Source organism: Bison bison, unplaced genomic scaffold (genome assembly GCF_000754665.1).
Source record: "Bison bison bison isolate TAMUID 2011002044 unplaced genomic scaffold, Bison_UMD1.0 scf7180017864471, whole genome shotgun sequence".
NCBI classification, from domain to species: domain Eukaryota; kingdom Metazoa; phylum Chordata; class Mammalia; order Artiodactyla; family Bovidae; genus Bison; species Bison bison.
In genome coordinates this window covers 37012451-37026312 of record NW_011495032.1, presented here as the reverse complement: position 1 = coordinate 37026312, position 13862 = coordinate 37012451, and the positions used below count along the sequence as shown (strand labels likewise).

Here is a 13862-nt window from a genome sequence, read left to right as displayed (position 1 = left end):
GACACCCAGGTTCAATCCCTGGGTCGGGAAGATCCCCTGGAGAAGGAAATGGCAACCCACTCCAGTATTCTTGCCTGGAGAATCCCATGGATGGAGGAGCCTGGTAGGTTACAGTCCATGGGGTCGCAAAGAGTCAGACACGACTGAGCGACTTCATTTTCACTTTCATGCTTGTAATTAGAATATTGGCTTAAAATGTAGCCAAAAATAAATAATTGTTCAATGATATTTATATGAAAATGCAAAATCTAATGATTTGTGACAGTTGATTTCTAAATCCAAATGTTTATGATGGCATGAGAGGAGCATTTACCTTTTATGTTTTCAGCCTTCATTTTATTGTCCTTCCATCCTCACTGTGGAATTTCATAATATTGGTTTTAGCTCTTTTACTTGCCATCCAATTTTTTTAAAATTACAGTGAGAATAAAAGTTGTTTTCCCATTTTTGTCATTGTTGTAGAAAGTTTCCTCTTAAAAACAATTTCCTTTTGTCTAAAATTTAGTGATAAGATAGCCTATTTGACTAAAAGGCCCACTAGCATCTAAAAAATAATTTTTTATTTTGTTTTGTTTTTACAACTTTGGTGTTCATTTTTTTTTTTTTTTTTTAAATTTAGTACCCGCCATCCTTAGGGTCACTGGCGTTTTCTAAGTCTGCACGGGCTCAGGTTCACTTCAATACTCCGGTGTTCATTTTTAATAGAATCAGAAAGGAAATTTACTAATATACAGTTTTCTTGAGTTATATTAGTGCCTAGTTTGGATCTAATGACATATTTATTAGGATTTTTGATTTTGACATAAAATTTTTGATTCTGTATTTTCATTTTATTTTTTTTAGAATACCATTTAGCCTTGGCTGAGAGTAATATTTAATTCTAATTGTCAATGCAAATAGCCACTGGCTCCAGAAGAATAACAGTTCTTTAAAATAAGAGTTTGTTTATTGCTCTGGCTTTTGAAGAGAGTGAGCATGTTCTGTGGCTTCATCGAGGGATCATTTCCCCTTTGGACATTTGGAATTTGGAGCATTTGACAGATTTCCATTTTAAAGCTTTATTCTGTCTTCATTAAATTCTATAATCATTTGTGTGTAGCTGTGGATTCAGGAACCTACTCCCATTTATGTAATCCTTTTTCTCCTTCTAAAACTAGGAAAAGTGACTAAGCTTAATAGAAATTAATGAACATCATCAGTGGTTTATGTAGCTAAAATGAAAATACACATCCATAGATATGTATGGTTTTATGAAGTAGGAGGCAAGAGTGGTTACTGGAGATTTAAAATAAAGAAGTACATTTTTGGATGGTACAAGACTCTTTTTTTAAAAAAATCATATCCCAGAATTCATAAGCTGCATTAGTATGCAGGTTCCAGAGGTTTCTTAGGTAGCCGGAGCTGCCTTAATTAGTTAAGAGTTAATGACTTTGAGTTAAGCAGTAGTTTGGGAATTGGGCTGCTTACCTCTGTATCAAAAAGTAATAAAATCAGGGCACAAGGAAAGCTTACCTGAAATGGTAGACATGATCAGGAATACATCTGAACTGAAAAGAATCTGTGCGTTTTAGTAAGATAGCTAGTTTATTCCTATGTCTCTGCAAAATGATAGCTTTGGTCACAATCTTAAAATACTACATGTGACAAGTAAAGATGTTATAAAGCATACTTTTACAAGGGTAGTGGCTTGACACATTTTAAAGTATGTATCTTTCTGGCATATTCAGAAATCTGTGTTTATATAAGCAATATAAGGTACTCGTGTAAAGTCATTTCAGTTTGGATTCAGATCCTCCTGTTTAGCTGAGAAAGTTAAGCAGTGGTCTTGCATAGATTTTTATTTCTGCTGAACTATGCAGATGATGAAATAATATGGACTTTATTAAGTACAAATACAAAATATAATTTGTTTCAGTTTTAGAAAGTAGTTTTATTGCAGTATAATTGGTTTACACTGTGCTAATTACTGCTTTACAGCTAAGTGATTCAGTTATATGTATATATGCATCCTTTTTTAAAATATTCTTCCCCATTGTGGTTTATCATAGGATATTAAGTATTGTCTCTGCTCTACAGTAAGGAAATGTTAAATTGGTGAAAATGGCCTGTTTTAAAGTCTTTATAGAGATTAAGGATTACAGTATATATTATTACTTTAGATGAGTTTATGACTAGGAATATTTTGAAAGTTCTGATTGCTTAATATGGAAAATAGATTTAATAATTCTTGTTGCAGTTTGGTTAACTAACATAGTATTGAGTAATTAAAACTTTGATTATTCTCTATTATTAATAATTACCTTAATCTTAATAATAATTACCTTAATGATTATCTGTTTAGGTTTGTTAAAGTAGTAATTTTAAATAGTATTCTGGCTTGTAGATTCATCCATTTCATTGGTTTGGATAAATGAAATTGTATTAGATAAATATCACCATTTAAGTTTCTGAAAGTTTAAAGTCTTCTTTTCATGTTGTAGTAAATCTGTTCAATTGGTGTATTGCAAAAAAAAGTCAACTAGGAAGTTGATATGAAGTGTAATTATAATTGTCTACTGACACATTGGAGACTATTCTGAAACTCAAAGGGTACAAATGAGAGAGTGGCAGCTTCGGTTTCAAATTAAACAAACTCATTGATTCACTGAAGACAAAGGCAAATGCATTATTCTCCCTGCTCCCAAACTCCCAGGTAGTCAGCAGTTTTTGATGTTTTGGTACACGGCTAATCTCTTAAAACGGAGAAGGCAATGGCACCCCACTCCAGTACTCTTGCCTGAAAAATCACATGGATGGAGGAGCCTGGTGGGCTGCAGTCCATGGGGTCGCGAAGAGTCAGACATGACTGAGTGACTTTACTTTCACTTTCATGCATTGGAGAAGGAAATGGCAACCCATTCCCCTGTTCTTGCCTGGAGAATCTCAGGGATGGGGGAGCCTGGTGGGCTGCTGTCTATGGGGTTGCACAGAGTCGGACACGACTGAAGCGACTTAGCAGCAATCTCTTAAAAATAGGGATCCTCCTATTTAGTCATCTGTTTAGTGGTTTGGCCATTTATTTTAAGAGAGATATAATATATTAAATCTGAGTAGAGAGTACCTGGCATTTCCTACAATGCTTTATTTTTTTAATAAAATAAAGATAGGAAAAAACTGATCTAGGAGTTGGAAAATATCTGAGTTTTTATCTCACTTATGTCACTTAAAGAATTTAACTTTCCTTTACCTGTGAAATGAAGAATTTGATTAGATGAAGCATCAGGAGTTTCAAATTGGTAGTCTTAAGTCCAAAACAGGTACAATTTATATGATTTAGTTCATCATAATCATTTAATTTCTGTGTCTTTAAGATGTGCATATGACCATTACAGTCTCCATAACTTCCTCCCACTTAAGACGAGATACCCAACATGATTATGTAATTTGCAAGGCCCTTGTAGGCATTATTCTCACCCAGGGTTCAAAAAATTCTCCACGTTTTCTGTGCAGCAATAATTCTACCATGTTATCATAGAACTGGAAACTGTTCCTTAGTTTTTGGGCAGGGCGGGGTTGCTGCTGCTGCCGCTAAGTCGCTTCAGTCATGTCCGACTCTGTGCGACCCATAGACAGCAGCCCACCAGGTTTCCCATCCCTGGGATTCTCCAGGCAAGAACACTGGAGTGGGTTGCCATTCCCTTCTCCAATGCATGAAAGTGAAGTCGCTCAGTCGTGTCCGACTCTAGCGACCCCATGGACTGCAGCCTACCAGGCTCCTCCGTCCATGGGATTTTCCAGGCAGAAGTACTGGAGTGGGGTGCCATTGGGGAACTATATTTTCCTTCTTTAGTTGATATTAAGTGGCAGAGAGAGTTGGCAAAATGTTTCTCTTTGTAATAAGAGAATATCAGAGGAATGCATTCTTCATTTAGCTCAACAGTTATAATTAGAGCCTTGGATTTTTCTGACTACCTTTACAGAAATTTACTGAACAATTACTATAAGGCTGGAAGTTTTATGATTTGAGGCATATTTACACTGAAAAAGCTGCCCTCTTGGTGTCTGCTGTCTCATTTCTCTTGATGCCATGCTTGTCTCATTCTGCTATCTGTTAATGCTATATTCTGTTAATTGACTAATGCTGGCAAATCCCTTGGGTCAATTAAAATAATTTTAGTATGATTTTTTGATAGTTTAAATAACCAGTCACATAAACCCATAAGGTTGGTAAGCAGCCAGCATAGGCACAGTGTATTTATTTATTTTTGTAGTTATACATTAGCTGTTTACTTGTTACAGTTAGACGTCATAAGGGTATTTAGTGTTAAGTTCTTGGCTTTATGTACCGGCATGTACAGTTCATCTAAACCAGTATAAATGCTCTGCAAATATCATTAGGAGAAGGGGGCTACATATTTAAGTGACATAAAGTAAAAGGAATAATTTATATGTGAAATAATAAGTCTGAGGTAAGTCAGTTATTTGGTTATATTGGTAATGTTTTTTGTATTGATATTTAATATACTATATCATGTAAGCACACTGTCAGTGTTTCTGGTATGATTTTGACCTAGTCATAATTTTTATTTTGAAATTCATTTTTTAATAAATGGTAAAATTGATAGTTTAGTATTAGCTTCATTGGAAAGATAGTTTTTTATACCCTGTGAGTGGTTATTAAAATTATATTTTTAAAATATAGTTTTTAATTACATACAAAAAAAAGTTTCTATAAACTATCATATTTATAAGTTATTGATCAGAATAAGATTCAGCATAGCAGACTTAGCTAAATAGGATTCTTGTATTGAAAACGTTGGGGGAAAGGGACCCCAAAACACAGGCAAAACTAGCAGAAAATTAAGAATCACGTGATAGAGAATTACAGATATGCCAGCGTTGAACGTTGAATTGTGATATGTGTTCATAGCTCCAAGTTAAAAAAATTCAGTCCCTTGACAAAGCTATGCTTTTGAAGAGATGGAGTATTCAGTCATTAAAATATTCTGACTTTTGTTATACTATATAATATCTTGGAACATCTCAACTGAAGCAGCTGTCAGTTCAGTTCAGTTCAGTTGCTCAGTCATGTCTGACTCTTTGCTACCCCGTGGACTGCAGCACTTCGGGCTTCCCTGTCCATCACCAACTCCCGGGGCTTGCCTAAACCCACGTCCATCGAGTCAGTGATGCCATCTGACCATCTCATGCTCTGTCATCCCCTTCTCCCCCTGCCTTCAATCTTTCCCAGCATCAGGGTCTTTTCCAGTGAGTCATTTCTTCGCATCAGGTGGCCAGAATATTGGAGTTTCAGCTTCAGCATCGGTCCCTCCAATGAATATTCAGGACTGATTTCCTTGAAGCAGCTCTAAGGCATTTGAAGTACTCACCAGTCGTCCCTTGGTGACTGCAGTGTGTACCTGTCAATTCCAAACATGGTGCAGACTCTGCTTTACTGTTTATTTTAACAAGTGCTATAGAGCCCCTGTTAGGTGGCCAGCTTAAATGAGGTGTTCTGGACTCAGGTACTTTGCTGAATGTCAGATCACTTATAGTCTAACAGGAGGTTAGACATGGGATTGCCAGGATGAGTGGGGCAGATGGTTAGATCTTGGGGTCAGATCATTGTGAGCTGAACTTCGTGGGACTTTTTATTCACTCTAATTTTGATAATGGCCATAAACTAAAATTTAGATTTTTACCTTGTACGTGGCATAATGTATTGATTTAGGTTTTTTACAAAGAAAACTCAAATTTATATTCAGTACTGCCTCATTGCTTAGTCTTGTGAAGGAAAGATCAGTTTTACTACCTTTTGTTTTGGCGTAAGTTAGGTTTCTTTTTCTGTTTCAGAGCAATACTTAACCATGAAGAGGAAAAATGGCTTAGGTAAATGGCTTCATTTCAATGTGAAAGAAATACTTTTCACTTGATATTTATTTTGCTTTTATCCTTGGTTTTTGCCAGGGGTGAAAGCATGTCTACAAAGCAAAGAATGTGAACAGGAAGAAAAGTATGAAATTCCTGAAGGACCACAGAAAAGCAGGCTCAACAGAGAACAGCTGGTATTTTCCTTTTGATTCTGCTTTCATTGTTCTTATCATAAATTAATACTGTTATTACCATGAGGAAAAACTTCTCCTGCCCTTTTAACAAGTACAGGTGACTGATTAAAATTTTTTTTAATTATGTATTTATTGGCTGTGTTGGTTCTTCATTGTTATACAGGCTTTTCTCTAGTTGCAGCCAGCAGGGGGCTACACTCTGTAGTTGTGCTCGGGCTTCTCATTGTGGTGGCTTCTCTTGTGTGGACCACAGGCTCTAGGGCATGCGGGATGCAGTAGTTGCTGCTCCCGGGCTCCAGAGCCCAGGCTCAGTAGTTGTGGCACACTGGCTTACTTGCTCCACAGCGTGTGGGATCTTTCCCAATCAGCGATCAAACCCATGTCTCCTGCCTTGGCAGACGGATTCTTTACCACTGAGCCACCAGGGAAACCCCTGGTTAAAATTTTAATTGTGCTCATTTCAAGTGCTTGATTCTGAGAGATGATAACAATGAGCAGTAAAATCCAGAAGGTAATAATTTCATATGGTTACTGCATTTTGGGCATTTCAAACATTACCATAAACCTTTCAGAGTCTGAGGGAAGTCTTAGATGCAAGTAGTTTGAGAGAAGACAGCTGATGCTCAGGTTTAGTTAACCATGTCTTTATTACCACATATTGAGATTTTATTGAACAAAATTCCATTTTTCTGTTGACGTACAAGTGTATTAAAAATGTTGAAGAATTTTTGTAGAAGGGACTTGTGAAGCTTTTTCTATAAAGCACACAGAAATGTGTTTATAGCTAAGTGGCTCTCTGGCCCTGGCTTTCTAATGTGTTGTGCTCTAAGGAAAATGTTTCTAGAACCCCGGAGGCCACCCTCCCACGTGCTGCCCTGGGGGAACCTGGGTTGGTAGTATATAGGGATCTGAATGTGGATGGGCAGAGCTGGAAAGCTCCATGGACAAGCTGTTAGACTTACAGTTACGTTTAGCTTGGTATACCCAAAGCATATTTTAGATATGGTAGGAAGGAATTCTTGAGACTTTAAGTCCTACCAAGTATGAATAAAGATTCTGATACAAGAAGTTTGAGGAACAGATTTTAAATGTGTATGTGTACCAAACACACATATACACACACATTCATAGCACACCTAAAATGTGACAAGAGTGAAAAGGGCCAGAGTCTTCAGGAGAAAAAAATTATTGGAAACCTTTATTTTCATGAGTATTTTTCTTAACCCAAAGAGTTACTTAACCCAGAGAGTTCTTGAAGTGTGTCTTGTCCTTGCACCTCATTAAATAACTTCTTAACTGCTTGTGACTTTTTATTTCCCTTATTTCATGTGCAGTGTTTTTAAATATTTTTGTCTGCTTTTAATGAGCTTTTTTTGTTTGTTTTTTCAGTTGCCAAAGCTGTTTGATGGATGTTACTTCTATTTGGGGGGAACCTTCAAACACCATCCAAAGGACAACCTTATTAAGCTTGTCGCTGCCGGTGGGGGCCAGATCCTCATTAGAAAGCCCAAGCCAGACAGTGACGTGACTCAAACCATCAATACAGTCGCGTACCATGCCAAACCTGATTCTGATCAGCGCTTCTGCACACAGTATATCATCTATGAGGACTTGTCTAATCATCGCCCAGAAAGGGTTCGGCAGGGCAAAGTCTGGATGGCTCCTTCCAGCTGGTTTATAGATTGTGTGATGTCCTTTGAGTTGCTCCCTCTTGACAACTGAACTCCCACAGTGTGATAACCTAGTGATTGCACTGTTTTCATCAGTCACGTTTTTACAAATAGGTAGACTCATTCATCACAGAGGGCGATGGCACCCCACTCCAGTACTCTTGCCTGGAAAATCCCACGGACGGAGGAGCCTGGTAGGCTGCAGTCCATGGGGTCGAGAAGAGTCGGACACCACTGAGCGACTTCCCTTTCATGCATTGGAGAAGGAAATGGCAACCCACTCCAGTGTTCTTGCCTGGAGAATCCCAGGGACGGGGGAGCCTAGTGGGCTGCCGTCTATGGAGTCACACAGAGTCGGACATGACTGAAGTGACGTAGCAACAGGAGCAGCAAGCAGCAGCAGCAGACTCATTCATATACTTTTTTCCCTTGAATTAATATATATATATTTAAATGTGTATGTGTACCAAACACACATATACATACACATTCATAGCACACCTAAAATGTGAGAAGAGTGAAAAGGGCCAGAGTCTTCAGGAGAAAAAAATTATTGGAAACCTTTATTTTCATGAGTATTTTTCTTAACCCAAAGAGTTACTTAACTTAATATATATATATTGTTTGCCAGATTAGGAATTCATTCTGTATTTACCATTTAGGTGCTGAGTGCTGAGATTGCTTTAAAGAATTTTTCTTTTTAAAACTAGCATATGTGTTGATTCATCATGTCTTTCTATTCACATTGTGCTCAGATGCTCAGTCATGTCCTACTCTTTGCAACCCCATGGACTGTGCCCACCAGGATCCTCTGTCCTTGGGATTCTCCTCTCAAGAATACTGGAGTGGGTTGCCATTTTCCTCCTCCAGGGGATCTTCCGGACCCAAGGATAGAACCCACATCTCTCGCATCTCCTGCATTGGCAGGCAGATTGTTTACCCCCGGCAGCACCTGGGAAGTCACTATTCATGCCATCAGATATCAAAGATTAATGAGACGGCATCAGAACTCTTGGTTACATCTGCAAGGGGTATCATTACGTCTCTCACTTTTAATGTTCTTTGATGAAAAAAAGTCCACACCTGCCACCAGCAAAAATATTTGCCTTTGTTTAGTAAGCAGATAATATTGTCAAATAATTTATTCTGGTCTTAGTATAATGAAAATAGTTTACCTGGTCTAAATGTGCCACCATAGGTGTTAAAATACTTTTGCTTTCTACAGTTGTGTTTTAGTTACTTATAATTTACTTGGATGACTATTCCTACATTTTTATCCCCCTTTTCTAAAAAGAAAAAAAGTCTTTTAATCAGGAAATCATGATTTGAATCTTCACATTACCGTTTTTTGGTGAAAATCAACATTGGGCTCATGATATTTTATTGTATATACTTGCTTATTAATAATCAGCTTATAACTGTTAATAGCATATGTATCTAACTGTGTAGAACATTTTCTCTAACATATTTTAATTTCAGTATTTCTTAGGAGGTCTCACCAGACTAACAAATTTTTAGTCAAATATAAGTGACTTAGAATGCAGTCTTTCTGGTAGACCTTAACATATATCCTTAACATAATTTTTTCATAGGTCTTAATTTCTTTCTTCATAAATTGTTTTTCATGTTTAGGTTTCTGAGAGGGCAGAAGTTGGTAATTACTTGATTTCAAACTGAGTTTGTCCAGATGATACAAAAGGTTGTGACAGTAAGTTTAATGGTAGCAATGAAAAGGGCCCGCTCATGATCCCAGGACTGCCAGGGCTGCAAAGTAGTGCACAGGACATCAGCCGAGAATGGGGAGACCTGGGGAGGTTACTGTGGGCTGAGTGTTCTTATTTGTGAATCAGCAAGGTAGATTGGATCATTTAAAAACATTTTTCTAAGAAGTAGAATTCTTTAATAAGTCTTTCTAGAAATTTAATGTACTTATAATATTGAAAACATGGGGAGGGTGTTACTGTTGAGACTTGGCAGCTTTGTCCATTTTGGTAACCATTAGGTTAGAATATGGACAGTCTGAAGTTCAGGAACATTTTAAGGTCCATTTATTTGAAGTTTGAAATTTGGCTGATTGTTTCAAAATAAAGTTTACTTTAATTTCTTCTTTGCAATGTTATTTTTCCATATTAAGAAATGTATTGTGTTAACACAATAATACTGCTGATCCTGACCTTCAAAGGGTGAATTAGCTCTGAAACACTCTATTCAACCAGTAATGTGTTTGTTTTGCATTTCATTCTAATGGAGAATGATGAACAACATATTTAGCACTAAGCAATTCTGAGGGGTTAGATAATGTCTGGATTAAATAATTTAAGACTCCCTGGGATTTTGGTTGTCATTTTTGATTTATAACTGACTTTTGGTTGCTTTCTGTTACCTCATTGGTCATATCCTAGACAAATTTGTGTTTGTTTTCTCTGATCTGAATCCCTGTTTGTAAAAACACTTCTGATATTTACATCTCTCCTTCCTTCGTTCATTCTCTTGGTTTGTCTTCCCTCTTTGTCATATGTTGTGCCCCACTATTAAGCATTTTTATATTAGGTTTCCTTAACTATTTTGACAGCAGCTAATTGATGTTAAGCTCTTGAAAACTTGTATTTTCTGTATAGATACACTTGTAATTATTTTCATTTTTCAGTCAGAGATTCACGCTTCCTTCTTAATTACCGTGAACCATTAAAGTTGTTTGTGCTTGCATATCTCTGTTTCTTCTATAGAAGGGGCCTATTCTGCACTGTTGAAGAATGAGGCTCAGCAAGATGTGTGAGGAAATCTTTCAGCTGACAAAAGCTTAATCTTTTTGAGTACTGTATTTCAAATGTGTATTAAGTACTTTATTACTTAAATAAAATGTTTTGAATACAGTGTAATGTTGGTAATTTGGAATCGTCATTGAGTGTCATTTATTACACAGTGATTCCCTTGTGGTTTTTTTTTTTAATTGAAATATAATTGACAGTATTGTGTTAGTTTCATGTGTGCGTCAGTGATTCAATACTTACTTACATTTCAAATGGTCACCTTGTTAACTAGTTGCTGTTCATCACCACAGTTATTACAATACTATTGACTGTATTTCCTATGCTGCATATTACATCCCAGTGACTTAAATTTCTTTTATAACTAGGAGTCTTTACTTCTTAATCCCCTTCACTGATTTTGCCTGACTCCCAACCCACCCACCCCTTTCCCTCTGGCAACCACTGGTTTGTTTTCTGTATCTGTGAGTCTTTCTGTTTTGTTTTTTAGATTCCACATATAAGTGAAATCATAAAATAATTATATTTCTCTGTCTTATTTCACTTAGTAAAATACCCTTTAGATCCTTCCATGTTGTCATAAATGACAAGATTTTATTCTTTTTTACTGCTGAATTTGTTAATATTGTATATTTACATTGTACATATATGTCACATCTTTTTCCATTATCTGTTGATGGGCACTTAGGTTCTGTATCTTGGTTATTGTAAATAATGCTGCAATGAACATTGGGGTGCATATATATTTTCAAGTTTAGTGTTTTTGTTTTCTTCAGATAAGTACCAGAAGTAGGATTTCTGGATCATAATGGTAGTTCTATTTTTAACTTTTGGAGGAACTTCCTATTGTTTTTTATGGTGTCTTCACCAATTACAGGGCTTCCCTGATAGTGTTGGTAAAGAATCCACCTGCAATGCAGGTAGACCCTGGCTCAGTTCCTGGATCAGGAAGTTCCCCTGGAGAAGGCACAGGCTACCCACTCCAGTATTCTTGGGCTTGCATCGTGGCTCAGCTGGTGAAGAGTCTACCTGCAATGTGGGAGACCTGGATTCCATCCCTGGGTTGGGAAGATCCCCTGGAGAAGGGAGAGGCTACCCGCTCCGGTATTCTGGCCTGGAGAATTCCATGGACTACAGTCCATGGGGTCACAAAGAGTTTGACATGATTGAGCGATGTTCACTTTTCACCAATTACATTCCCATCAACGTAGCACAAGTATTCCTTTTTCTCCTCATTCTCTCCAACACTTTTTAAAAAAATTAGGTTGGTACAAAAGTAATTGTGGTTTTGCATCGTTGAATCTTGCTGTTTAATATTAGAATACATTCTTAAATGTTATACATCATTTTAATGAGCATTGCTTTATGTTTTTTGCTAATGACATTACTTGCTATGTATTTTATATGTATTTTAGGCTATAAAAATGATGTTAGAAAAAAAGCAAATTGGAGCAGTTTTCTTATTTGAGTTCAAAATGGATCACAAAACAGTGGAGACAACTCAGTATCAACAATGCATTTGGCGCAGGAACTGCTAACAAATGTACAGTGCAGTGGTGGTTCAAGAAGCTTTGCAAATGAGACAAGAGCCTTGAAGATGAGTGTAGTGGCTGGCCATCAGAAGTTGACAAGGACCAAATGAGAGCAATCATCAAAGCTATACTCTTACAGCTATACTAGAAGGTGTCAGAGAACAACAGTTCTAAGGTCATTTGGCATTTGAAGCAAATTGGAAAGATTAAAAAGCTTGATAAGTAGGTGCCTTGAGCTGGCTGAAAATCAAAGATTGTCACTTTGAAGTGTTGTCTTTTACTCTATACAACAACAATGAATCCATTTCTCAGATTGCAATGCGCAATGAAAAGTGGATTTTATACAACTGATGATGACCAGATTGGTGGTTAGATTGAGGAGAAGCTCTCCAAAGCACTTCCCAAAGCCTAACTTGCACCAGGAAAAGGTCATGGTCACTGGTGGTCTGCTGCTGGTCTGATTCACTACAGCTTTCTGAATCCTGGCGAAAACATTACATCTGAGAAGTATGCTCAGCAAATCGATGAGGTGCACCAAAAGCTGCAAGGCCTGCAGCCAGCATTGGTCAACTGCTGCTGAGTTACTTCAGTCGTGTCTGACTCTGCGACCCCATAGATGGCAGCCCGCCAGGCTCCCCCGTCCCTGGGATTCTCCAGGCAAGAACACTGGAGTGGGTTGCCATTTCCTTCTCCAATGTGTGAAAGTGAAAAGTGAAAGTGAAGTTGCTCAGTCATGTCCGACCCTCAGTGACCCCATGGACTGCAGCCTACCAGGCTCCTCCATCCATGGGATTTTCCAGGCAAGAGTACTGGAGTGGGGTGCCATTGCCTTCTCCAGCATTGGTCAACAGAACAGGCCTAATTCTTCAGGACAATGCCTGATCACATGTTTTACAGCCATCATTTCAAAAGTTGAACAAATTGGGCTGTGATGTTTTGCCTTATCCACCATATTCACTTGACCATTCACCAACCAACTACCACTTCTTCAAGCATCTTGATAACTTTTTGCAGGGAAAATGCTTCCACAATGAGCAGGAGGCAGAAAACGCTTTCCAAGAGCTTGTTGAATCCCAAAGCACAAATTTTTATGTTACGAGAATAAACAAACATTTCTCATTGGTGAAAATGTGTTGATTTTACTGGTTCCTATTTTGAGTAGTAAAGATGTGCTAAGCCCAATATCTTTATTGAAGAAATTGTCTTTTCTCCATTATATATTCTTTCCTCTTGTCATAGATTAATTGACCATATATACATGGTTATTTCTGGGCCAGCATGTTTTGAAATCAGGGAGTATGATGCCTCCAGCTCTCTTCTTTCTCAAGGTTGTCTTGGCTATTTGGGTCTTTTGTAGTTCCGTACAAATTTTAGGATTCTTTGTTCTAGTTCTGTGAAACATGCCATGGGTATTTTGATAAGGATTGATTGTACATTGCCTGAGGTAGTATGAACATTTTAACAATGTTAATTCTTCAAGTCAATGAGCAAGGTATATTTTCCCATTGAATTATGTTGTCTTCAAATTCTTTTAAGGTACAGGTCTCACCACCTGGTTAATTTATTCGTAGGTGTTTTATTCTCTTTATGCAGGTGTAAATTAGACTGTTTTCTTCTATTCCTGGTACCTTGTTTTTGGTATATGGAAACACAACTTTTGATACCTGGAAGTTTCTATTAGAATGGTGATGAGGGAGAAGTGGGGAAAATACTTAACTGTTCAGACTCTGACCTGGTTTGTGACTAACACCCTAGCTTAGATAAGTATTACTTTGGCCACAGTGCTCCAGTTTGCCTGTGCAGGCCATTCTGAGAAGGGTCAATGAGCCTAATGACAGGCATGAAGAT

General features: G+C 37.5%; 1 protein-coding gene across 1 annotated transcript in view; it reads left to right on the top strand.

The window, feature by feature from the left end:
- The window catches only part of BARD1 (BRCA1 associated RING domain 1), an 89904-nt gene extending 82003 nt beyond the window's left edge, over positions 1-7901 (top strand). The window contains exons 10-11 of the mRNA XM_010861142.1: positions 5947-6044; positions 7434-7901. Coding sequence (XP_010859444.1) covers positions 5947-6044; positions 7434-7766 — 431 coding nt within the window. The 3' untranslated portion in view covers positions 7767-7901. The remainder of the gene's footprint in view (positions 1-5946; positions 6045-7433) is intronic.
- The last annotated feature ends 5961 nt before the right edge of the window (positions 7902-13862 follow it).